Source organism: Oxyura jamaicensis, chromosome 8, assembly GCF_011077185.1.
Source record: "Oxyura jamaicensis isolate SHBP4307 breed ruddy duck chromosome 8, BPBGC_Ojam_1.0, whole genome shotgun sequence".
Taxonomy (NCBI): Eukaryota; Metazoa; Chordata; class Aves; order Anseriformes; family Anatidae; genus Oxyura; species Oxyura jamaicensis.
Genome location: NC_048900.1, coordinates 9,142,064 through 9,165,064, shown reverse-complemented (window position 1 = coordinate 9,165,064; position 23,001 = coordinate 9,142,064). Strand labels below are relative to the sequence as shown.

The 23,001-nt window shown below is 64.0% G+C and overlaps 6 protein-coding genes across 19 annotated transcripts in view; 5 read left to right on the top strand and 1 right to left on the bottom strand.

The window, feature by feature from the left end:
* PRDX6 (peroxiredoxin 6) overlaps window positions 1-5,038 on the top strand; it is a 19,724-nt gene extending 14,686 nt beyond the window's left edge. The window contains exon 7 of the mRNA XM_035332585.1: window positions 5,009-5,038. The gene's annotated coding sequence lies outside the window, so the exon portion shown is untranslated. The remainder of the gene's footprint in view (window positions 1-5,008) is intronic.
* On the top strand, window positions 117-3,877 carry PLPP6 (phospholipid phosphatase 6). 3 transcript variants are annotated; one of them, XM_035332583.1, is made up of 4 exons: window positions 117-160; window positions 852-867; window positions 907-1,320; window positions 3,118-3,877. In XM_035332583.1, exons 3-4 carry the CDS (start codon window positions 927-929, stop codon window positions 3,486-3,488), a joined length of 765 nt encoding a protein of 254 aa, XP_035188474.1. In that variant the 5' UTR covers window positions 117-160; window positions 852-867; window positions 907-926; the 3' UTR covers window positions 3,489-3,877. The 3 variants fall into 3 exon arrangements, with proteins under 3 accessions (XP_035188474.1, XP_035188473.1, XP_035188471.1); XM_035332582.1 differs by lacking the exon at window positions 117-160 and having other exon boundaries at window positions 652-867; window positions 906-1,320; XM_035332580.1 differs by lacking the exon at window positions 117-160 and having other exon boundaries at window positions 652-870; window positions 910-1,320.
* A 452-nt stretch (window positions 5,039-5,490) lies between the features above and the next one.
* Window positions 5,491-9,035, top strand: LOC118170397 (flavin-containing monooxygenase 5-like). Its single transcript, XM_035332572.1, has 8 exons — window positions 5,491-6,167; window positions 6,373-6,561; window positions 6,647-6,809; window positions 7,038-7,180; window positions 7,357-7,556; window positions 7,671-8,020; window positions 8,131-8,203; window positions 8,330-9,035. Exons 1-8 carry the CDS (start codon window positions 6,036-6,038, stop codon window positions 8,673-8,675), a joined length of 1,596 nt encoding a protein of 531 aa, XP_035188463.1. The 5' UTR covers window positions 5,491-6,035; the 3' UTR covers window positions 8,676-9,035.
* Window positions 9,036-9,599: 564 nt separating this feature from the next.
* On the top strand, window positions 9,600-13,353 carry LOC118170396 (flavin-containing monooxygenase 5-like). The gene is made up of 8 exons (XM_035332571.1): window positions 9,600-9,768; window positions 10,609-10,797; window positions 10,883-11,045; window positions 11,332-11,474; window positions 11,849-12,048; window positions 12,128-12,477; window positions 12,815-12,887; window positions 12,964-13,353. Exons 1-8 carry the CDS (start codon window positions 9,634-9,636, stop codon window positions 13,319-13,321), a joined length of 1,611 nt encoding a protein of 536 aa, XP_035188462.1. The 5' UTR covers window positions 9,600-9,633; the 3' UTR covers window positions 13,322-13,353.
* Window positions 13,354-13,739: 386 nt separating this feature from the next.
* On the top strand, window positions 13,740-21,259 carry PRKAB2 (protein kinase AMP-activated non-catalytic subunit beta 2). Of its 5 annotated transcripts, none has more exons than XM_035332576.1 (8): window positions 13,740-13,905; window positions 16,493-16,670; window positions 17,063-17,229; window positions 18,012-18,105; window positions 18,635-18,755; window positions 20,092-20,225; window positions 20,443-20,511; window positions 20,972-21,259. In XM_035332576.1, exons 2-8 carry the CDS (start codon window positions 16,509-16,511, stop codon window positions 21,047-21,049), a joined length of 825 nt encoding a protein of 274 aa, XP_035188467.1. In that variant the 5' UTR covers window positions 13,740-13,905; window positions 16,493-16,508; the 3' UTR covers window positions 21,050-21,259. The 5 variants fall into 5 exon arrangements, with proteins under 5 accessions (XP_035188467.1, XP_035188466.1, XP_035188464.1 ...); XM_035332575.1 differs by having other exon boundaries at window positions 17,039-17,229; window positions 18,635-18,749; XM_035332573.1 differs by having other exon boundaries at window positions 17,039-17,229.
* Window positions 21,260-22,151: 892 nt separating this feature from the next.
* Window positions 22,152-23,001, bottom strand: part of LOC118170395 (myomegalin-like) — a 32,054-nt gene continuing 31,204 nt past the window's right edge. For all 8 annotated transcript variants that reach the window (XM_035332569.1, XM_035332567.1, XM_035332570.1 and 5 more), the window contains 2 exons: window positions 22,861-22,907; window positions 22,152-22,652 (listed from right to left, as the gene is read on the bottom strand). In XM_035332569.1, the coding sequence (XP_035188460.1) occupies window positions 22,620-22,652; window positions 22,861-22,907 (80 nt within the window). In that variant the 3' untranslated portion in view covers window positions 22,152-22,619. The remainder of the gene's footprint in view (window positions 22,653-22,860; window positions 22,908-23,001) is intronic.

The window sequence follows — 23,001 nt, the reverse complement described above, 5'->3', positions numbered from 1 at the left end:
CCCCCCCCCCGGGCCGCCATCGCCGCCCGAGCGCCGGCGCCCGCACCGGCGCCGGCAGGGCGAAGGCGCCGCCGCTGCTTTTACGGCCCTCGCCGGCCACCGTCCGCCGGCCCCGCCGCTAGGGGGAGGCGGCGGCGGCGCCCGGCGCGGTCGCCGTGGTAACCGGGGGCGGCGCGGGGGGAGGAAGCGGAAGCGGCGCGGGACGGGGCGAGGGGAGCGCGGCGGGAGGGGGCGGCACCGGGGTACCGGAGGGCATCGGGGGGCACCGGAGGGCATTGGGGAGTAGCGGACAGCACTTGGGGGTACCGGGGAGATACCTGGGGGATAGCGGAGGGCACCGAGGGGTACCGGAAGGGTACCGGAGGGCACCGGGAAGGTACCGGGTGACCACAGGGGGCGCCGGAGAGGTACAAGGGGCACCGGAGAGAGACTTGGGAGATACTGGGGGCACTGAGGGGATACCGGAAGGTTACCAGGAGGTTACCGGAGGGCACCGAGAGGCACCGGAGGGGTACCGGGAAGCACCGGGGAGATACTTGAGGGATACCGGAGGGCACCGGGTGACCACAGGGGGCACCGGAGAGGTACAAGGGGGGTACTGGGGGCACTGAGGGGATACCGGCAGGTTAGCAGAGGGCACCGAGTGGTACCGGAGAGCACCGGGGGAGTACAGGGGGCACCGGAGGGGTACCAGGAGGCACCGGGGAGATACTTGGGGGATACCAAAGGGCCCAGGGGGACAGCGGGGAGGTACCTGGGGGGCACCAGAGGGGTACCGGGGGCAGCTGGGCCTGTGAGGTGACAGCAGCAGGCAGCCCGGCAGTGGACAACCTGCCTTGGCCTCTCCAGTCCCGGTCCCATCCCGGTCCCACTGCCCATTGCCAGGCCCGGTGCCACCACCCGACCCCGGTCCCCGTCCCGGCGCCATGCCCAGCCCTCGCAGCAGCCGCGAGCGACGCGCCGGCCGCCCGGAGTTCGTGTCCCTGCTGAGCCAGCGCGGCCCCGCAGCCCCCGACAGCCCGTCCCGCCGCCGCGAGTCCGGGGGCTCCGCGCCCCCGCCACTGCCCGAGGAGGACTGCATGAGGCTGAACCCGTCCTTCGTGGGCATCGCCCTCAGCTCCCTGCTCGCCGTCGACCTCTGGGCCTCCAAGCGCCTGGGAGTCTGCGCCGGGGAGGCCTCGGCCTGGGGCAGCGCCCGCCCGCTGCTGAAGGTGGTCGAGGTGTCGGGGCACGGCATCCCCTGGCTGCTGGGCACCTTCTACGGGCTCTGCCAGAGCGACAGCTCGGCCGCCAGGGAGGTGCTGCTCAACCTGCTCTTCGGTGAGGCCGGGAGGGGGCGGCTGCGGCGGGAGGATGGGGCCCGAGGGATGGGGAAGAGCTGAGGAAAGCCGGCTGTCAGCCCTGGGGGAGCCGTCTGGCTCCCAGCAGCTGGCATGTCTGCCCATCCCGTGAGCTGCAGCACGCCGATGGCTGCTCCGGCTTCCAGACACTGTGCCCGTGTGGGACCCGGACGGCTGCTCCAGTTTCCAAACCTCTGTGCCCGTGGGCTCGCTGCAGGCACTGATCTGTAAAAGCCAACGTGGAAACTTCATCCAAAGCATGCATTTTAATCACACGTGGTGCTGTACTTCCCCCCCCCCAGCATCCTGTCCTAGCAGGTACATGTAAATCCATTTGTGCTCGCTTTGAAACAGCAGTAGTGCCAGAACAACAGACCTTTCCGGATCCCAGTTCTCACACTTTTAAGTTGCAAAGCTGTAGGTGTTTCACATAGATTATGTGACTCTCCGTTTGGTGGAAGTGTATGCTTTCGTGCATCTTTTCCATTGAGCAGTGCCTGGTTAAATTACAGCATCACAGGAGAGCTGGGGGAAGGACCTGGTGGCTTCTGACCTCTTCCCGTAGAACGGTTTGGGTTGGAAGGGACCTTAAGGACCCAGTGCCACCCCCTGCCATGGGCAGGACACCTCCCACCAGCCCAGGCTGCCCCCAGCCCAGCCCTGGGCACTGCCAGGGATGGGGCAGCCACAGCTCCTCTGGGCAGCCTGTTCAGTGCCTCACCTCCCTCATAGTGAAGAATTTATTCCAAATATCTAAATTTACCCTTTTTCAGTATAAAACCATTACTCCAAGCAGGCCCGTCGTGGCACCAGGGCTGCGTGTCCAGCCAGAGTCACCCACCTCGGGGTCCTGCAGCACCCACGTGGGGAATGAGCTTGGTGCCCAAGCTCAATGTCCCAAACCATGCTTTTAAAAGAAGTGATTGAACTAGGTTTACTTCTAAGAAAAAAAAAAAAACAAATGTTCTTAAATGATTAACCAGAAGGAGTGAACTGAAGTGACCAAAGGAAGGACTTTGTGCCCAGGCACAGGCCATAGGACAGAAATCAGTCTGTCAAGCAAGATTTCCCTGGAAGGAGCAGCCCTGGCTGCCAGCACCAAGAGCTGGGCTGAGGTAGCGAAGGCGCTGCCCTGTGCCAGCAGCTGCTGTTGCCAAGTAGTGACGGAGCATTTCTCAGACACTTCACCTCCGACTTCTGCCACAGCAGCCTTTAGACTCCTGGGAGCAAGCTGCTGTTATTTAGCTCACCCTTTACTCAGCTCCTAAAAACGGGGCGATTAACTTGTACACAGCTGCCCCCAGCAGCAGGGAGAAGCCAGACCTGGAGCTGCAAGCCCCCAGGCCCAGGGGGGGCATGGGGAACGCCCCCTCACACCAAGCCACTGCTGAGGTGGATTGATCATTTACCTGGGTCAAAACAGTGCTTGCAGAGCCATGCTGAGTCAGCAGGGGCAGGCGGGGGAACATTAACCCCTCTGTGGCTTTCAAAATAAGGGAGGATTCGAGCACCAAGCTGTGAGTGCCGTATTTCACACACATAAATGCCGTGCAGCTGTGCACGGCCGAGCGCTGACGGAGATGTGCCCGGGCAGAAGCCCGGATGAGCACCGTGCTCTCCCTGCCTGGGCATCGCCGCCCTGGCAAGGACTGCCTTCTCTTGGCAGGCGTTGGTAGCTCTGCGTTTTCTTAGCTCACGGCTTGCCTTCTGTTTTTGTCTCGTTTCCCATGGGGAAAATAAACCTCCCTTCTCGCTCACTCGCTGTTCCTCCTCCTAGCCCTGCTGCTGGATCTCGTGCTGGTGGCCGTGGTGAAAGGGATCGTCCGGCGGCCGCGGCCCACGCACAACAAGATGGACATGTTTGTCACCGTCTCGGTGGACAAGTACTCCTTCCCGTCGGGCCACGCCACCAGAGCCGCCCTGGTGTGCCGCTTCGTGCTGCACCACCTGGTGCTCGCCGTCCCGCTGCGGGTCCTCGTGGTGCTCTGGGCCCTCATCGTCGGCGTCTCGAGGGTGATGCTGGGCAGGCACAACGTGACGGACGTGCTCTTCGGCTTGCTGCTGGGCTACGCGCTGTACAGCGTGGTGGAGTACTGCTGGCTCTCCCCGCTCAACGCGCCTGCCCTCTTTGCTCTCTGGACCCGCTGACCGCCGCGTGCCTCCGGGAGGAGGAGGCTTACGCCCCATTCTCTAAGTGCACACACACAGAGGGGGCACCGGGACTTGAACTGAGATTTGTCCAGCCAAAATGTCAACGCTGCAGGCTCCCGGGCCTGCAGTTAGACACTCGGTGCTGTCTCGCCCTCCTGTCGGGCTGCCAGGCACCGACTGCTCTCCAGGGACAGAGCAGAGCCTGGGGAGGGGTCAGCGCACCCGCCTGGCAGCTTGCTGCTGATCCTGTGAAGCAGCGTGCCCTCGGCGGGCACCTGCTGCGTTAGCCCGTGGTGTATGTAAGAGCTGGGGCTTGGCAGAGGTTTCTCTGCAATTGCCCGTGTTATCTGTGTGCTGTAAATACACTGATTGCATCGCTGCTGCCAGCACGCCCTGTGCTCCACGATTCCTGAGCGGAGAGGACGCACTGAGGCCTGTCCTCAGGTTCATAAAGAGCTCTGCCTCCTCAGCAACGTGTCTCTTTCCTGTCGCTCCTGGTTTGAGCACTGCACCTAGGCCAGACCTCAGCCAACAAGGACACAGGCAGCTGGCTCCCAGTGCTGCGGGGAAAGGAAGGGGGCAGCCGGGGGTTTGAGCCATCCGTGGGACCTCCAAGGGATGGGGAAGCAGCCCCCAGCAGCAGCCTGCTCTTAACGCCCCTGTGCAGAGCTTTACAGCGCTTTTCCCCCTTCCACAGGATTTTCAGTCACCAGGGGCAACAACACGGAGCTGTATGAACTGCCACGGCTCCCCTGAACTGCCACCATTCATCCCGGGAACCTTTTCTTCCAGTTTTTCTGGTTGCCCTTGGCAGCAGAGGACCACGAGGAGTCCGGGTCCTGCCTCAGCCTCTCCTGAGGCCTTAAAACGTTCCCTCTTGCTGCGGGAATCACCTTGCCGGAGGGTCTGGGGGAAAGCTGTGACCCCCATCCAGCCCAGGGCTGCTCAGATCCCTGCCTGCGCTCCCCATAACCCTCCTGAAGGCGAGGCTGTGCCCCGCCGCAGCCAGGCTCTCCCTCTCGGAGGACACCAGCCTGCTCGGCCCTGCTGCAGGGAGGTCTCACGCCTTCCCCCCGCTGCGCACCGGGCTGCGCTAACCCCACGGCCCGGCTGCACCAACCCTTCCCCTCCCCGAGGCCTCCACCGGGCGGCAGACAAGGAACGGGGCTCCAGCAAACCATTTCTGCCTTCACCGGGGGAAGGCTTCGTGAGGGAGTAGAGGGCAACAGCAGAGCTGCCAGGGACCCTGCCAGCCAGCGCTGGTCCCGCCGTACCTTGCAAAATGAGCCAAGAGTGCAGATAATCGGGGAAATCGGCGGTGGCGAGGCTGCAGGCACCCCAGGCAGGGAGGGCTCTGGGCAGTGCTTAAATAACGCTGGGTGTGAGCAACGACTGGGGCCAGGTGGGGCTGCTCGTGGCCATTACGTCCCTGGAAAAAATTAAGTTGAAAAAAAAAACAACAAAAGGCAGCGTTTGAGGGCTGTTCCTCTGATGGCAGCGCGCAGGAGCTGCCTGAGCGCTGCCAGTGCAAGCGCCTCCTCTGTGCCTGTCACCTGCACGGTGGCTGAAATAAAAATGTTCCCCCACGGGGCCGAGCCAGCACCCCCAAGCTCCTGCTAAGGGGTCTTCCCCGCGGGCGGGGGCTCCCCATGCCTCTTCTCTGTGCCTTAGGCCTTTGCTCTCCCCGTGTGTCCGCTGTCACTTGTGGCTGTCACTTGTCACTTGTCCCCAGAGCAGTGGGGAGCCCGCTGCTCCCCGCCGGGCTCGCCCCATGGTACCTTTGCCCTCAGGAGGCCGCGGCGAGGGCAGCAGGGTGCCGGGCAGCCCGTCCCACGCAGCGCAGAGGTCACGGTCCTGAGCGCGGCGGGGGCAGAGTCCGGTGCCTGTGGGGACTTTCGGTTCCCCTCGCAGCTGCCAAGGGAGAAGGGACAAGGCGACGGCAACCCGCGCGGCCGTTCCGCAGCACAGCGGGGTGGGGAGGGATGGGAGAAAAGCCCAGACGAGTTGTCCTCCCTGTGCTGGCCCCGTGGGGCTGGCAGAGGGGTCCCAGCAGAGCCGAGGGGGGCTGCGGGGCTTGGCGCGGGTGGGCCAGGAGCGAGCCGCGGCTACGGGGACACGGGGACGTGGGTAATGCGGTGAGGGTGCCTGCGGGGCAGCCGGAGCCACTTCACCCGCCCACAGGGTACCAGCGGCGTTCAGCGTAAGCAGGTCCGGGCTGATCCCGATAATCCCGGAGGTAAAAGTTCAAGGGAATGTTTGATTTTCCAGCGTGCACGCCGCGGCACCGAGCTGCCCCTTGCCCCGCTCCGGGCAGCCCCCCGCGGTGTCCCCTGCCGGGGGTCCCTACAGCCAGGCGCCGGGACGGCTCCTGGCCCAAACCGCTGCCGGAAAAGCGAAGCAGCCGCAGCCAGCCGAGCGCTGGCAGCCTGCCCCGTGGCTCCCGTGGGAGGAGTGACGGCAGGGGAGGCACCCGCTCGCCGCCACCGTGCGCCATAAAGCCAGGCCGCGGCCAGCCCCGGCGAAGGCTGGGTGGCGCAGGGCAGCATGGCGAGGCGGGTGGCCGTCATCGGCGGGGGCAGCAGCGGGCTGTGCGCCATCAAAGCCTGCCTGGACGAGGGGCTGGAGCCCGTCTGCTTCGAAAGGAGCGGGGACATCGGCGGGCTGTGGAGGTTTGAGGTAAGCCGTGCCAGCCGCGGGCTGCGGGTGTCAGCAGGGGCACCGAAGGTATGGTCCTGGGGCAGGCTCCGGGTACATCAGCCCCGTGTCCTGGTGGGTCCCGGGGAGCCTCGCAGGTGGCAGAGCCCCCCCAGCTCCGTCACAAGGCAGTGACCTGCGTTGGGACGGGGCCACCGGGACGCTGAGCCGTGCCTCACGCCCGCAGGAGCAGCCTGAGGAGGGCCGCGCCAGCATCTACCGCTCCGTCATCATCAACACCTCCAAGGAAATGATGTGCTTCAGCGACTTCCCCATCCCCGACGACTTCCCCAACTACATGCACCACTCCAAGATCATGGAGTACTTCCGCATGTACGCCCGGCGCTTCGACCTGCTGCGGCACATCCGCTTCGGGGTGAGAGACGGGGATTTGGGGGGCGGGGGGGGACACACACGGGGCCGGGGGCACGAAACGCTGACGCCCACTCCCCCCTGCCCAGACCAGCGTGTGCCGCGTGTCCAAGCGCCCCGACTTCGCCACCACGGGCCGCTGGGAGGTGGTGACCGAGAGCGAGGGCAAGCAGGAGTCGGCCGTCTTCGACGCCGTGCTGGTGTGCACCGGGCACCACACCGACGCACACCTCCCGCTGCACGCCTTCCCCGGTACGCCCCCCGCGCCCCTCGCTGTGAAAAAAAGCCCCCAAAAGCTGTGCGGTGGCCGTGCCTGCTCTCCTCGCTGCTTTCTCTCCCAGCTCCACGTGCTTCCCTGCGTGGTTCGGTCCTGGGGTGGGTCTGGCAGAGCCATGGAAGGGGCCACAGCACGGATCCTGCTTCATCCCGGGGGTTTGCGGCCCTCTGGCCCAGCACAGCAGCCCTCCTCCCTCCCCACAGGCATCGAGAAGTTCAAGGGTCGCTACCTCCACAGCCGTGACTACAAGGACCCCCAGGACTTCAAGGACAAGAGGGTCGTTGTCATCGGGATCGGGAACTCGGGCTCGGACCTGGCTGTGGAGATCAGCCAGACGGCCAAGCAGGTGAGCAGCAGCAGCGGGGTCCCCGCGGGCAGTGCGTCCCCTGTGCCTGGTGGCACCGTCCCCAGGTGGGACCCCGCAGGCTTGGGACCACCACCTCCATGAGGACACTCACCTTCGGGGGCTTTTGGTGTCCTCACGACCACCACAGCTCTGAGGAGGTGACCTTGTTCGCCCAGGTCTTCCTCAGCACCCGCCGGGGTGCGTGGATCCTCAACCGCGTTGGACAGCAGGGGTACCCCATCGACATCATCTTCACCACCCGCCTGAAGGACCTCATGAAGCAGCTGCTGACCTCCTCCATGGCCAGCGACTTCACGGAGAGGCAGCTCAACATGAGATTCGACCACGCACACTACGGCCTGAAGCCAAAGCACAGGTGCCAAGGAACCTCCGACGACGTCCCAGCCATTCCTGGGGACGAGCACCCCTGGAGCAGGTCGCTGCAGACTCTCCCCACCCCGGTGCCCTGACGGCTCCTTCTGCCCTCCAGGGTCTTCGATCAGCACCCGACCGTCAACGACGACCTGCCCAACCGCATCATTTCGGGCAGGGTGCGGGTGAAGCCGAATGTGCAGGAGTTCACGGAGACATCTGCCATCTTCAAGGACGGCACCAAGGAAGACATCGACGCCGTGATCTTTGCCACGGGGTACAGCTTCTCCTTCCCCTTCCTCGAGGATTATGTGAAGGTGGTGGAGAACCAGGTCTCCCTCTACAAGTACGTGTTCCCCGTCGACCTGGAGAAGCCGACGCTGGCTTTCGTTGGCTTCATCCAGCCCCTGGGAGCCATCATGCCCATCTCGGAGCTCCAGTGTCGCTGGGCCACCCGCGTCTTCAAGGGTAAGCGAGGCAAAATGTCCCCTCAGCCTGCAGCCCCGGAGCCAAGGCAGACGGTGCCCAGCCGTGCCTTTGCTCGTGCAGCCCCCCGACGCGTGGCTCTTCCCCCCCAGGGCTGAGCACGCTGCCCCCGAGGCAGGACATGGAGGCTGACATCAAGCACAAGAAAGAAAAGATGGCCAAGCGGTAAGACCCCACCAGCAACCAGCTGGGATGAGGCAGGAGCGCTGCGGGCTGGGGGGGGCTGCTGGTGGGCTCCCACGGCTGCGTGCCACCAGAGAACGGGGTCCAGCCCTCCCTCCCCGCCCGCAGGTACGTGGCGAGCCGGCGGCACACCATCCAGGTGGATTACATCCCCTACATGGACGAGCTCGCCTGCCAGCTGGGCGTCAAGCCCAACCTGCCCCTGCTCTTCCTCACCGACCCCCCGCTGGCGCTGGAGGTGCTGCTGGGGCCCTGCACGCCCTACCAGTACCGCCTGCGGGGCCCGGGAGCGTGGCGGGGCGCCCGCGCGGCCATCCTGACCCAGCGGCAGCGCGTCGTCCAGCCCCTGCAGACGCGGCACGTGGAGGAGAACACCTCCGTCTCCATCCTGACGCTCCTCCACAAGCTGGCCGTGGCCGTGGCCGTCTTCGCCATCATCTTCGTCCTCCTGTAGGCTCCTGCTCTCTGCCTGGTGGGGTTGGCAACGCCAGGAGGGGCCGTGTGTCCCCACGGCAGCCGTGCCCCCCGTGCCAAGAGAGCAATCCGCTTGCTGTGTGGCCCTGCACTGCAAGCATGAGGCACCAGAGCCTCCCAGATGTGGCAGCCCCAAATAATGCCCCGCGGCTGCACCGGGATGGAGGAGAAACCCTGCCCTTGCGTGGGGAAAACCCCATCCTGCTCAGGCACCGCTGTCACCGAGCGGGGACTTGCCGGGCTGTTCTGTCACCTACAATCCCAACGAGCCTCCCCTGATGCTACCTTCATGGCAAAGGCATAGCCAATTTTCTAACCGGATTAAAGTGTCTTAAACAGAGCCAGAATCCTGTTATTCACACCCCGCTGCGCACTGGGGAGACACACGGCTTGGGGTCTGTATACACACGTGTGTGTCCACGGCACAGCAGCCTTGTCTGGGGCACGTGGAGCCAGAGCAGACGGCCGGGGTCGCAGCAGCACGGGTTGGTCCCATCCCGTCACACACAGCCTGATGGGGACGTGGGCTGGGGACCTGGAACAGCTCCTGGCCTCCACGCGCCGAGGCTGGCACCAGTGCCCGGAGCATCTCCCCCTTCTTGTTTTCCACGCCGTGACTTGCTGAAATTTGGAGCGCGGCCACGGCTCAGCCCCCACACCCAGGAAGTCCCCGGGGGTGGCTTCAACATCGTTAAGTGCTTACAGGAGCTAATGACCCCTTTGCGGAGGGCGGGCGGGAGGTGTGGCGCGGCGCTGTGGGAACCTGTAGATCATGTCTGGGTGAAACCTCTCACAATGCCCCGGCTGCCCTCGGCCACCCGTGCTGGGAAGCGCTGGGACGCCTGGTGCTGGCCGAGCGGCACCGCTCACATCCCTCCCGTGCCACCCGCCAGGCTCGGTGCCCCCCTGCCAGCCTCCCCCCGCCGCCACCGCCGGCCATGGCTGCCCAGAGAGTGGCCGTCATCGGTGCCGGCGCCTCCGGGCTGTGCGCCCTGAAATGCTGCCTGGACGAGGGGCTGGAGCCCACCTGCTTCGAGAGGAGCGGGGACATCGGGGGGCTGTGGCGCTTCGAGGTAAGCCCCGCGCTGTGCCGGGCTGCCCTGGGCGGCAGCAGGGACGGGATCGTTTACTGGCAGCTACCGAAGCAGCGCTGCCCTGCGGCGGGACGTCCCCTGGGCGCAGGCTGGTGAGCTGCCAGCACGGGGACCTGTGCCACCAGCAGCAGGACGGATCCTGCCCAAGGACCCGCGGTGGGGGCCACCCCTCACCCCAGGGCTCGCTGCTCTGGCTCAAACTTCACCCTCCCCATCCCTCCCTTCCCTGCTGGCTTCACTCCCACCCATCCCTTCCCCTGTGCCCACTCCCCCGCTCCCCAGCTGTCCTGCTGCTGGTGGCATTCCTTCCCTACCTGTCCCAGTTCCCTCCTGCCCAGCCCATCCCTGGGAGCCTGGGCTGCTCCTCTCCCTGCTCCTGTGCCTCTCCCATGCACCGGCACCGGGCGCTGCCTCTGCTCTGCCGGCCCGCGGGAACCCCCGGATTTGTTCCTGCCCCCGCCAAGCGATGCCGCTGCCTCTTTTCGCCGGGACCCCCGCCAACCAGGCGTGCCTCGCTGCCCTGCCCTGCCCTGCCACGAGCACGGGAGCCTGGGGCACGCTGCACGGCACCAGCCTGGGATTTGGGGCTGCTCGGCTACAGCGACGCTGCTTTTGCCCTCAGTGGGTCTGGAACAGTGATGGAGCAGAGCCAAGGCAGGGGAGCCGGAGGCTGAGCTGCTGAGGCAGAAAGGGGTGCAAACAGCCACTGAGCTGACACCAGCATCCTGTGGGGTTTGTGGGGCAGCGGCACCACAGGGGGCTTTGGGAACCCCCCAAACCTCCCCCCGGCTGGCACTGAGCCGTGCCCCACGCTCGCAGGAGCAGCCCGAGGAGGGCCGTGCCAGCATCTACCGCTCCGTCATCATCAACACCTCCAAGGAGATGATGTGCTTCAGCGACTTCCCCATCCCCGACGACTTCCCCAACTACATGCACCACTCCAAGATCATGGAGTACTTCCGCATGTACGCCCGGCGCTTCGACCTGCTGCGGCACATCCGCTTCGGGGTGAGAGACGGGGATTTGGGGGGCGGGGGGGGACACACACGGGGCCGGGGGCACGAAACGCTGACGCCCGCTCCCCCCTGCCCAGACCAGCGTGTGCCGCGTGTCCAAGCGCCCCGACTTCGCCACCACGGGCCGCTGGGAGGTGGTGACCGAGAGCAAGGGCAAGCAGGAGTCGGCCGTCTTCGACGCCGTGCTGGTGTGCACCGGGCACCACACCGACGCGCACCTCCCGCTGCACGCCTTCCCCGGTACGCCCCCCGCGCCCCTGCCACCGGGCGCTTGCCTCCCCTGAGACCCCTCGTGGCACCATCCCTGCCAGCCGAGCCCTGACCTAGCTCTGGTTGCTGCCAAAAATGCTCCTGTGGGTTAAAAGCCCGAGCAGGGTGCTCAGGGCCACGCTGAGCATCTCCTAGGCTGGACGGAGCTGGCACCACCTCGCTGGGCACCACCCCACCGGCCTGCTCCCAGAGCACACCACCAGCCCGAGCAGGGCACAGCCACCCGCCCCCGGCACGGCTTTGCTCTCTCTTGCAGGGCTGGAGAGTTTTGAGGGCTGGTACTTGCACAGCCGGGACTACAAGAGCCCACGGGCCTTCACGGGGAAGCAGGTCGTCGTGGTCGGCACCGGGAATTCGGGCGTCGATATCGCGGTGGAGCTGAGCCACGCAGCCAAGCAGGTGAGCTCTGGAGCCACCCAGGCTCGACGCTCTCCTGCTCCTCTTTGCTCCCAGCCTGTTTTTATTGCCAGCCCAAGCAATCTGTCAGTTTGGGCCAACAACAAGCTTCAGATTAAATGTCCCCTCGCCCTCACTGGGGTATTTATTGAAAGAGCGATCCAATCCCAGAGGGCACCAAGCAAATATCTGCCCTCCCTCCAGCACTGCACCCATCCAAAGCGCCTCATCCCCTCTCAATCCATCCAAGGGGCACAGTGGGGTCCAGCCCTCCAGAGCCTATAATATAACGTGCCAGCATATAAAACATGAGTACCTGACCAGGACCACAGTGGGACGTGGGTCGACACCGCTGCCTCCTTTCTCCTTCCTCCCAGGTCTTCCTCAGCACCAAGCGCGGGGCCTGGGTGATGCACCGGGTGGCGGAAGGCGGCTACCCCTTCGACTTCTCCTACCTCAGCCGCTTCGTCCAGTTCCTCCAGAGCCTGCTGCCCCTCTCTGTGAGCAACTTTGTGCTAGAGAGGAAGCTCAACGCCCGCTTTGACCACTCACTCTACGGCCTGCAGCCCCAGCACCGGTGAGCGCCCAGGCAGTACCGCAGGGACCGGCCTGTGCCCCCAGCCCGGCCCCGCATGAGCTCTGTCTGTGCCCCCCAGGGTCCTCAGTCAGCACGCGACCATCAATGACGACCTGCCCAACCGCATCATTTCGGGCAGGGTGCGGGTGAAGCCGATCGTCCAGGAGTTCACGGAGACATCTGCCATCTTCGAGGACGGCACCAGGGAAGACATCGACGCCGTGGTCTTTGCCACGGGGTACAGCTTCTCCTTCCCCTTCCTCGAGGACTGTGTGAAGGTGGTGGAGAACCAGGCCTCTCTCTACAAGTACGTGTTCCCTGTTGACCTGGAGAAGCCGACGCTGGCTTTCATTGGCTTCATCCAGCCCCTGGGAGCCATCATGCCCATCTCGGAGCTCCAGTGTCGCTGGGCCACCCACATCTTCAAGGGTAAGTGAGGTGGGTGGAGGATGCAGCCAGGCTCTTACAGGTGTGGCAAAGCCAAGTAGTTCAGCTGGTGGCACCTCCTCCTCCTTTTGTCCTCCTTCTGTGTAGGAACAAAAAACAACATTGCATTTCACAACAAGACTTGCACTCTTTTTAATCTTGCAGGGTTGGTGACAGGTCTCCTTGTCTGCAGCCTACTTTCTTCTCCCTTTTCTTTCTTTGCACGTGCCTCCCTCTTGCTCCCTGCTTGGTGGCCCACAGCGCAAGCAGAGGCCACGCTGGGCACAGGGGCCCACGTGTGCCAGGAGCACGGCTCTCCCTCCTTCCTCTCCTCCCCCAGGGCTGCAGGAGCTGCCGCCAACCACCAGCATGCTGGCCGACATTGCACAAACCAAGGAGAAGATGGCCAAGCGGTAAGGACCCTACGAGGCATTACCCCTGCCGTCTGCCCCCCGTACCCTCACACCGAGCCTCCCTTCCCACCCGCAGGTACGTGGCGAGCCGGCGGCACACCATCCAGGTGGATTACATCCCCTACATGGACGAGCTCGCCCGCCAGCTGGGCGTCAAGCCCAACCTGCCCCTGCTCTTCCTCACCGACCCCCCGCTGGCGCTGGAGGTGCTGCTGGGGCCCTGCACGCCCTACCAGTACCGCCTGCGGGGCCCGGGAGCGTGGCGGGGCGCCCGCGCGGCCATCCTGACCCAGCGGCAGCGCGTCGTCCAGCCCCTGCGCGGCGCGGCCGGGCGCTCGGTGCCGCGCTGCAGCTCGGTGCCGCGCGTCCTCAAGGTGCTCGTCGGCGTCGGGCTGATCGCGGCCACGCTCGTCTACGTCTCGCTCTCGCCCTGACCCGAAGCGAAGGGGAACGCGGGTCCTGCTGGACACCTTGCGCTCCGTCACGCGGCCTTATGGCCGTATGGTCTGAGATTCTGGGTGGACCTGCGTGGTGCCAGGGGATGGCCTCGATGGCACTGGGGGTCCCTGCCAAGCCGGGGTGCTTTATGCTTTCATGATTCTTATTCCTCACTTTGGGCTTTTGCTGTTGTGGGGGACGCTCTGGGCACAAGGGGCTCACACCCCCACCTCCCAGCACCTCTGCAGGCTGCGGAGGGTGGGAGACCACCAACACGACCCCGAAAGGGGGCAATAAAGCCGCTCCCGGTGCCCCGGGGCCGACGGGCCAGGCTCCGGCCTCCTCCGTGCCGCCAGACCCCCCCCCCCCCCCACACACACCCACCGCCCGCAGCCCGCCGCCGCCCCGGCCGGCCGCCCACAGCAAAGATGGCGGCCGCCGCCCGGCCCGCCGTGAAGCCGCGCCGCCCTCACCCAAGATGGAGGCGGGGCAGAGCGCCCCGCAGAGGCCGGCGGTGGCGGCGGCCGCCATTTTGAGCGGAGGCGGAGAGCGGCGGCGGCGGCGGCGGCGCCGGGGGCAGGTGGGGCCGCGACCGGGGGCTGCCGGGGGGCAGGGGGCTGCCGGGGGGCCGGGGGGGCATGCTGCCGCCGGCCCGTCCCGCTGAACGGCGGTTCCGGGGCGGGTGGCGGCTGGGCGGCGCGGCGGGTGGCAGCGCTCCGTGTCACCTCCTGTCACCGGAGACCCCCCCGCAGTGTCGCTGTTGAGGGTCCCTGTGACAGCCCGGCTGCTGCCACCTCCCTCGTCCCAGCCGCGCACCCAGGGCCAGGCGTTCCTCCGGGGCTCGTCCCCGCAGCCTGGTGCCGGCAGAAGCCCCGAGCCCGTTGCCGCCCCCCAGCCACGCACTTGGGCCACGCGGGTGGCTCGCGGGTGGCTCCGGTGCCCAGGGGTGGGCGCTGAGCGGGCCGCGGGTGCCGAGCAGCAGACCCAAACCGCAAACCCGCCTCTCCAAAATCGTCGGAGCGGAGCGGCTCGGGACGGAAGGGACCTCAAAGCCCACGCAGTGCCAGCCCCGGCCGCGGGCGGCGATGCCACCACCGGATCCCATCGCTCAGCCTGGCCCTGAGCACCTCCAGGGATGGGGCAGCCGCAGCCTCTCTGGGCAGCCCGTGCCAGGGCCTCACCGCCCTCGGAGTGAAGAATTTCCTCCTAACCTCTCACCTAAATCTCCCCTCTTTTAGTTTAAACCAATTCCCCCTCGTCCTGCCGTTATCCCATTGAGCAAAGAGTTGCTCCCCATCGTTTTCATCCTCACGGCCTGGCTGGTTCATTGAGGTTCACCTGCCAGGTGCTGCAGAGGTTTGCTTGGGCTCTGGCGTCGGCAGCGTGCGTATTAATTGACCTGGATGATGATTAGGAGCTTCTTGTGTCAAAGCGACAAAGCGTGCTGTGCTGCAGGGGCTCCCCAGAGCTCGGGAGGGTTTGGGCTGTGAAAGTTAACTCGGGGAAGCCAAGTACAACAGGCTGTGCTGGAGGAGCTGTGCCTTGCCGTCCCAGCGTGGCGGGGGGATGCCTGCACAGCGCAGGGGGTGCTCCTGTCCGCCACGATGCTCTGGAGAGGAGGCACGGCTCGGGAGAAACCGCAGGAAGTGTTTGGGGAGCCTGGTCTGTGAGGACAGCCAAAGGGACAGGATTCCGTGTAGAGATGAGAAAGGGGAGCTTTGTGAGCTGCGTGTAGCTCTCAGGTCGATCTTCATACAAGAGGCTCAGCCCTTCCGACGTGCCTCGCAGCAGAGCAGTAAGGGAGCCGCAGCAGAGGTGCTGGGGAAGAAACCTCTCAACGCCCTGTGCAGTCACACAGGGGCAGGTTGCGTGGGGAGCTGCGCAAACCTCCTCCGGGGGAGAGGGGGAAGCGCCTCTCCCAGCCTGACCCGCTCCGGGACGCTTGATCCTCACTGCAGGAGGGTAGGCGTATGGGCTAGCTGTCCTCCAGCCCTTGGGATTTAAGAAATACTTCAGTAATTGCTCCGTAATGTTCTAAAGCCTGGCTTTGGCTGGCAGCCTTGCCTGGCACCCTTCATATAACTCGATCTTCTAAACAAATCCCCAAATGTCGCAACTAAGCAAATGAAGCAAGGCTGGCCGTCCTCCTGCCTCGCTCTGCCGAGCTGGCAATCGGCTTAGCAGAGCTGCAAAATGAAGCTGGGAAGGGGACGAGAACCCCGACCCATCCCGGCTGCTGAAAGCCGCCTGAGGCCTGGAGACTCCCCCGTAACCCGCGGTGGCTCTGTTGTTTGTCCCGGGAGGTGTGTAGCTGCTCGTGGCTGGGCGCTGCACGGCCAGTTGGTCCTGCTTTGCCTTCTCCTGGCTGGGCGAGGTGGGGATGACGGTGCCGGGGTGGCTGGACGTGCCCATGCCACCTGATGTGCCTCCCCATGCCCCCGCGTTGGGTGGCGGGTGCGATGAGCACCCCTCCTCGCTGTGCTCTGCCACGGCTGACACCACGGCCTGAAGAAGACGTGAACGAGACGTGAGCACCATCAGGAGCTGAGCTTCTTGCGGGCACCTCGGCGGTAGCCCCTTGCCTTGGCCAAGCTCCAGCTTGGGCGATTCCACTCGGGCGCTTTAATTGCTCCCTGCCGCTCCTGCCAGGCGCGAGGCTCTGCTCTTCTGCCCGCAGGCTCTCGGAGACTTGTTGGGAGCTGTTAAACAGCTGCTACTTTCACTCTCTGCCTGTTTTCTTGCTGGACCTAGCGTTTTTTTTCTGGAGAGCCCAACTGCGGGACTGTGAAAGAGGCTCTGTTAGCGCCACGCAACCCATCAGCCAGTAAAGGTTGCCTTTATTTTTCCCGTCAGTGCCTCTGTGCCCTGCTGGCTGGTGAGGGCTTGTGTAAGACGCGGCACAGCTCATATCTGCTTCAGAACGTAACAATTAGCAGCGTAACTATCATGATGGCTCATAAGGATACGGCTATAATTAGGTCAAGCTGTCTTGTTTGTTAAACTCCCCTTCAGCTCCCAAACTTGGCACTGGGAATGAACTTTGGGCCTTTTTTAGGCTTGCTGTCAGTCTGTCCTGGCAAAGGGCGCTGGGAAGCCGCGCTCTCGCTCCCCTGCTCGCTGCCGGAGCCCGTGGGCAGAGGCACGCTGCCCTCCTCTCCCTCCCACAGGGGCTGCTGAGCTGCCATGGGCAACACCACCAGCGAGCGAGTGTCTGGGGAGCGCCATGGCTCCAAGTCCCACCGCTCCGACGGCTCCAGCACGCCCCACGCTGCCAAGGAGCACCCGCACAAGATCATGGTGGGCAGCACCGACGACCCCAGCGTGTTCAGCTCCCACGACTCCAAGGTAGGGGATGGCTGCTGCCTTCACAGTCCTTTCGCCTGGGGGCCTGGCTGGCATTCAGCTTGTCCCAGAGCCCTGTGCTGGGCTCAGGCTGTTTGCGCGGAGGTTTTTAGCGAGCGGGCAGTAGCAGCTGGTGTGAGAGCTGCCCTGCGTTTAATTCAAGCGCTGTGTGGCTAAACGCAGCCGGGGCCTCAGGGTCCTGGGAGACCCCTGTTGTAGGAGGAGCCACAGGCTGAGCTGCAGCACAGCAGAAACATCTCCTGCGCAGTGAGCTGCTTGCCTAGGCTGGTGTTGCTCTTGTCTGGGATGTGCAGGTGGGCTGGTAGAGCCGGGGGGGAAGTGAGCGTGGCCCCGTTGTCTCCGTGTCCCAGCCAGGCTCTGGTGTTCTTTGTCAGATTCCTGGGGACAAGGAGTTTGTGTCGTGGCAGCCGGATCTGGAGGAGTCGGTGAAACCATCCCAACAGGCTCGCCCCACTGTCATCCGCTGGGCTGACGGGGGCAAAGAGGTCTTCATCTCCGGATCTTTCAACAACTGGAGCACCAAGATCCCGCTCATCAAGAGGTAGCCAGCCCCTCGGGTCACCCTGCACTCTCCTCTGCTCCACCGCAGGGAGCAGGTTCTCCTCTCGGTGCCGGGTGCTGTTCCTCTTGCTCACCTGGCTTTTTTCGGTTCAGAATGCCTGAGCTAGAGGTCACAAACACACGGTTAGCTTCTCCCCGGGGTGGTGCTGCTGTGGTGGTAGGAAGTTGTGAAACAGCAGGACAGGACAGGATGGGCCACTTTGTTTTCCCGGCTGGATGCCACACAGCTGCAGTCCTGGCCCCAGAGCCCTGCCCAGGTATGCTGCGATTCCCTGGGAGCTCTCCCCGAGCTGTGGCCTTACTTCATGCCTAGTTGTGCTGTTGCCAGCGGGGGCTGTTTAGTTGTCCCTCACACGTCTCCCTGCCATAGTGATTTTCTTGTTGCTCTGCAAAACATCTGTGTTTTTCCTGGAAACACTGTGTAGGACTCCAGGCATAACCCCAGCCAGTATCTGGCAGGGGTTTATCTCAATTGCAGGCTCCACAGGCAGAGCTGTTGTGCTTCCTGCTCTCATCCTGCAGTGCCAGCACGAGTTTAGATGTGCTGTCCACACATCCTTGCACACAGCGTCTGACACAACGGCTTCCCTGAGCACGCGGGGCAGCTCTGCAAGCTGAACTCCTGTGCTCCTTGCAGCCGGGCTCCTAGGGGTTTTGGTGGTGCTGGGCCTCTGAGCGTGCTCTTTTCTGGGGCCCCGTGGAAGGGCAGCATCCAAGGCATCACCGGGGTGATGGTGTGGCACGTCTCTTCTCTCCGCACAGCCACAACGACTTTGTCGCTATCCTGGACCTCCCGGAAGGAGAGCACCAGTACAAATTCTTTGTGGACGGCCAGTGGGTCCACGACCCATCCGAGGTAACTCTCAAAGCTTTATCCCCGCAGATCTTGCCCTCTTCAGGGGATTAGAAATGATGTGACCGCAGCAGAGGGATCAGAGGGTGTCCGCCAAAATGAAAGAACTCCATCCCAGAGATCCTTTCGGAGGCTGGTTCCTCTGGGCTTAGAGATGCTGTATGGGGACGAGCTGTGTGGGGGAGCACTGGGGAGGTACGGGTGGCAGTGAGACACCAGGAAGCTTTAGAGGCCCATTCAGAGTCAGCTACGTGGAAAGACAAGCCGTGGGTCAGCATTCACTTGCAGGTTCTCCTCCAAACTGAATCATGTAGCACGAAGAGAATGAAAACAGGAGGCGATGCTGGAGCCTGGGAGTAAAGGGAAATCCTCCCAGGACAATCAGCAGAGATCTGCAAGAGCAGAGCAGCGCCAGATTCTTGCCACCTGTGCTCTGAGATAATGACATAGCAAAGGCAACGAGGGCTGGGAGGATCTGTGAGTGCTTCAGCTGAGGGTAAGGTAGGAAGATTCTTACCTCTGTTCTCTCCAGCCTGTGGTCACCAGCCAGATGGGGACGATTAACAACCTGATTCACGTCAAGAAGTCTGACTTTGAGGTGTTCGATGCTTTGAAGGTGGATTCCCTGGAGAGCTCAGAAACCTCAGGTCGGGGTGAGTTTTTTGTGGCATTGCAGCTTTGCATGCGCTATTTCCCACCTCCTGCTCTGAGATTCACTGCTCAGGGGGTGAACGCACCCCCTCAGCACAGGTGTAGGCCTGGAGAGATTCAGGTTTGGCAGCGTGTCCTGCCTGAGCCCGCAGCAGCCCCCAGCCAAGGCCTCGTCTCCACGAGGGGCTGTGCTGGTGTAACTTGTTCCGTGCTAGCACCGTCCCAGAGCAGGGTCGGTGCCCGTCTGCGGCCGAGGCTGCCATTTCAGACTGGTGAACGCCGGGAACATCACCCCTTTCTGTCCACTCAACTGTGAGTAAGTCATCTGATCTGGGGCGGCAGCTAGGGGAGAGCAGGAGCCGGGTTATTTTCGGCAGCTGCTCCAGGTTTTCACACCAAGGCGATTTGTACTACTGCTGGCACATCGGGAACCCTCCTCTGCTCGTGTTACAGCAGCAGGTTAGGTTACTGCGCAGGCGCTGGCAGTGCTGGCAGGTAGCTCGGTCATGTTTTGGCCCAGGGCACTCTGAGAGCAGTCTGCTCTCCCTGGAATAAACCCCGTCTCAGGTACAACCTCAGCTCTCGGCCCTTGCCCAACCTGAAGAGAAGCCAGCAAGCAGCAGCAGTTCCAAGGAGGTGGAGCCCTCCAGGGTGCTGGCTGTCCCCAAACGATCAGGTTGGATGTGGCTGGGAGATGCGGCCCGTCCTGCTTCCAGTGCCAACGAGCTCCTGTGGTCCCTCGCACAGGCTGAACAGCTCCTGAACCTGGAATTCCCATTCCGGGACCTCCCCGTCAGGCAGCTGTGCAGCACCAGCGAGCGTGCAGGTGGCTGCTTGCTGTGCCCCCGTGCCTGCTGCAAGGGGTGCTGCTCCGGGGCTGGCCGGCTGCTTGGCACGGGGAGAGGGACCCAGCAGTGCTGAGAGTCTTGCAGGGGTCTCGGAGGGGATACCGCAGGCTGCCTGTGTTGTGTCAGTGCACGTGCCAGCTTATAGCCGTGCTTGGAAATGCCCAGGGCTTGCCTGGCTGCTTATTGTGCTGTGAAAAGTCTGATCTGTTGCTATAGGATACAAGGCTAAGGGGAGACTAACACCTGAAGACCCCTTGAAACAGAACGAGCCACCTGTCCCCTAGCTGCTGTGGCTTCTAGCCACGAGACATGGCAAGCCTGCACTGCTGCCCCACTGCATGCTAAGCCCAGTCTGCCCAGTACCAATTGCAGGCTGGGCTCATGGAAGACACTAATGCCTGAAAGACCCTCTTGGGTCCTTCCCAGCATCTTGGGTGCTGCTCTGGGCTTGCCGGTCTTGCTTTAGCCATCTCATGTCTCTTCCCTTTAGACTTATCAAGTTCACCACCCGGACCGTACGGCCAAGAGATGTACGTATACCGGCCCGAGGAGCGCTTCAAATCCCCACCCATCCTCCCGCCTCACCTCCTCCAGGTCATCCTCAACAAGGACACCAACATCTCGGTGGGTACCAGCACGCTGCCTGCATATAGAAAACGTCGCTTTTTCCCTTTAACCACTCTGGTTTGGCCCCTTGGTGCTCAGCTGGGCTGTGTTCACGTTCAGAATCAGCCACCCAGCAGCTCGGGTTGCCCGAGGTGGCAGCTTCTTGCTCCCCGTGATGGCTGGGGCTGGGGGGTCAGGGCTCTGCTGTTCCCTCCTGACACTCCTCTTGTCCTAGTGTGACCCAGCCCTGCTGCCTGAACCCAACCACGTCATGCTCAACCACCTCTACGCGCTCTCCATCAAGGTAAGGGCAGAACCTTGGCATTCACTGGGTGAGGAAAAGAGAACAGCCGCGGCTCCGGGAGCCTGCAGGGCACAGGACCTGGGTGGGGATGGCGGCAGGGGGTTGGAGGACCCACACAAGGAGCTCTCGGCTGCCTGGTGAAACGTAGCACACGCAGGGGTGTAGGTTGTGGCCTTACAGCCCCCAAATTCCCTGTAGCTGCCTCCGCACAGCGCGGTGGGACTGGGATCTGTACCAGACCCTTCCCTCGCTCTGCCCTGGCTCCCTGTCACAGGGGATGGATGCATCTCGCTGGCTGTGGGGCTTGGGACAGCAGGGACCCGCTGGGGGGCTCCCCGAGCCCTTGGAGCAGTGGGGGCCTCTCACTCACAGCTCTTTTGGGGTGCCCCGCTGCTGGGGTGGCGCGGCCGGGCTGTGTCGAGCCTCCTGCCTACTCCAGCTGACGCTGTGCCTCTCGCAGGACGGCGTGATGGTGCTCAGCGCCACGCACCGCTACAAGAAGAAGTACGTCACCACGCTGCTCTACAAGCCCATCTGAGCTGGGGCCTCACCCGCCCCCCACGCGGGACACGAAATGCCACTTTGTCTGCACACGCTGGGCCACGGGACTTGTGTGGGGACTGGCCGCTGGCTCCAGCCTCAAACCCGGCAGGGACACAGGCCCCGGTGATGAGCCTGAGCCTGCTGGGGCCTGTGACACTGTCCCATCCTACTGGTGTGGTTTGATTTAACCCTTGGTTTCCACCCACCTCCAGCTCCCCTTGGCTTCTGTGAGTCCGGGGCTGCTTTGCTGCTCACCAGAACAGCCTTTCCTCGCTCCCGACACGGAAAGGGCTTCACCTTACCTATCTCCTCCAGCCTGTGAGGGCCCTGAGGCCATCCTGGCACCGTCCTCAGCCCAGGCCAGCAGCAACGTGTCCTCCTGCTGCCCCGGCAATGAGTCTCCAAGGCCACGCTGGTCCCTGGGGGCTCCGGGAGGCCCGTCCTGCCACCCGTCCCTGTCCCCAGCCCCGACTGTGGGGCTGCCCCCTCCTCATGCTCCCCAGCTTCGAGCTCGCAGCTCCGGCCACGGCCCTCCGCCGGGTTCAGTGCTGAGCCAGCAGGAGGGAGGGGACAGCCAGACGCAGCCACGCTTACCTGCCGCCAGGACAGCGCCGCGAAGGACTGAACACCTGAACACCTGCCCCGGCCCCGCCGTCGCAGCGAGCGGGGCACCTGCGCACACCCGCGCTCAAGGGGGGCCTGGGGAGAGCAGAGCACGGCAGGTGCCCCAGGCCCCCGGCTGCACCGTCTGCTGCCGAAGCAGTGCCATGTGACAGGGTTTTCTCTATTTATTACAGTATTTATTGTTCTCGGTGCCGCTGGCCTGGTGTTGGAGGGGGGATCTGGAGCGGCGAAGCCTCACGTGCCACCCCGCCGCAGCATCGCTCACGGGTGCTGGGCTGCAGGCCATGGGGCACCCGCTGGGTGAGCCAGTGTGAGGGGAGGGAAGGGAACACCCTGCAGGGCACAGAGCTGCCCTGAGGGTGCTCGGGAGGGGGCTCAGAGCTGTCCCCCTGGGCACAGCCACTGCCTCTGGCCCCTGAGGCCTGGGGGGCATGGGGAGGGGGGCACAGCTGCAGGGACGGGTGTGCCAGAAACACCAGGACCCAAAGGAAAGCTTTATTGGGGACTCTGAAGCCACTGAACAGAACACGTCATTTCTTACATCTTCCTCCCGCGCCGGGGCCCCAGCACGCCCGGGGAGCCCCTGGAACGCAGCTCCGATATCTGTACCTGTATCTATCTCTATATACATACAGCCACGAGCAGAGGCAGGTGTGCAGCAAGGTTACAGGTGGGACCGAGTCCCAGGGCCAGAGGGTGGGAGGGGGCACGCACTGAAGCATGGGGCAGGCAAAGCCCAAGCCAGCAGCTGTTGCTGCGATGCCAAGCGAAGGCAAACAGAGGGAACGCAACGCCCAGCGCTGTCCCAAACCCACTGCCTGGTTTTGGGGCAGCGCTGGGCACCTCTGAGCCCTGTCTGCTCCAGCCCTTGGAGGCAGCACGGCTCGGTGGCCGACGGGCCGTTGCATGGCCAGGGACATCGCTCCCACCCCGCCTGGGGCTCACGCGACGGGCAGGGCTTGCTGGGCCTTCACCTGGCGAGAGAGCACACGTGGCGGTGAGCGCTCAGCCGGCCGGCAGGCAATGGCTGGGCCAACGCTCCGCAGGGGGCTGTTATGCCCCAGGGAGAGGGACGCAGAGGGTGGGGACAGCCACCAGTCCCACATCCACGTGGTGTCCCATCTGCGCCCATCCTCAGGGAAAGGGCACCCAGCTTTATCCTGGCTGCCCGGGCAAACTTACCTCCAGGTTCGTCCTGGCCTTGCGCAGCACGCTGTGAGTCCTGGTCACTGCCAGGGAGAAGGGGACAGGGTCAGTGAGGTCCCCGCGCCACGGAGCGGCCCCGTAACACAGGAACCAGGCCAACTTGGCTGTGCCACCTAC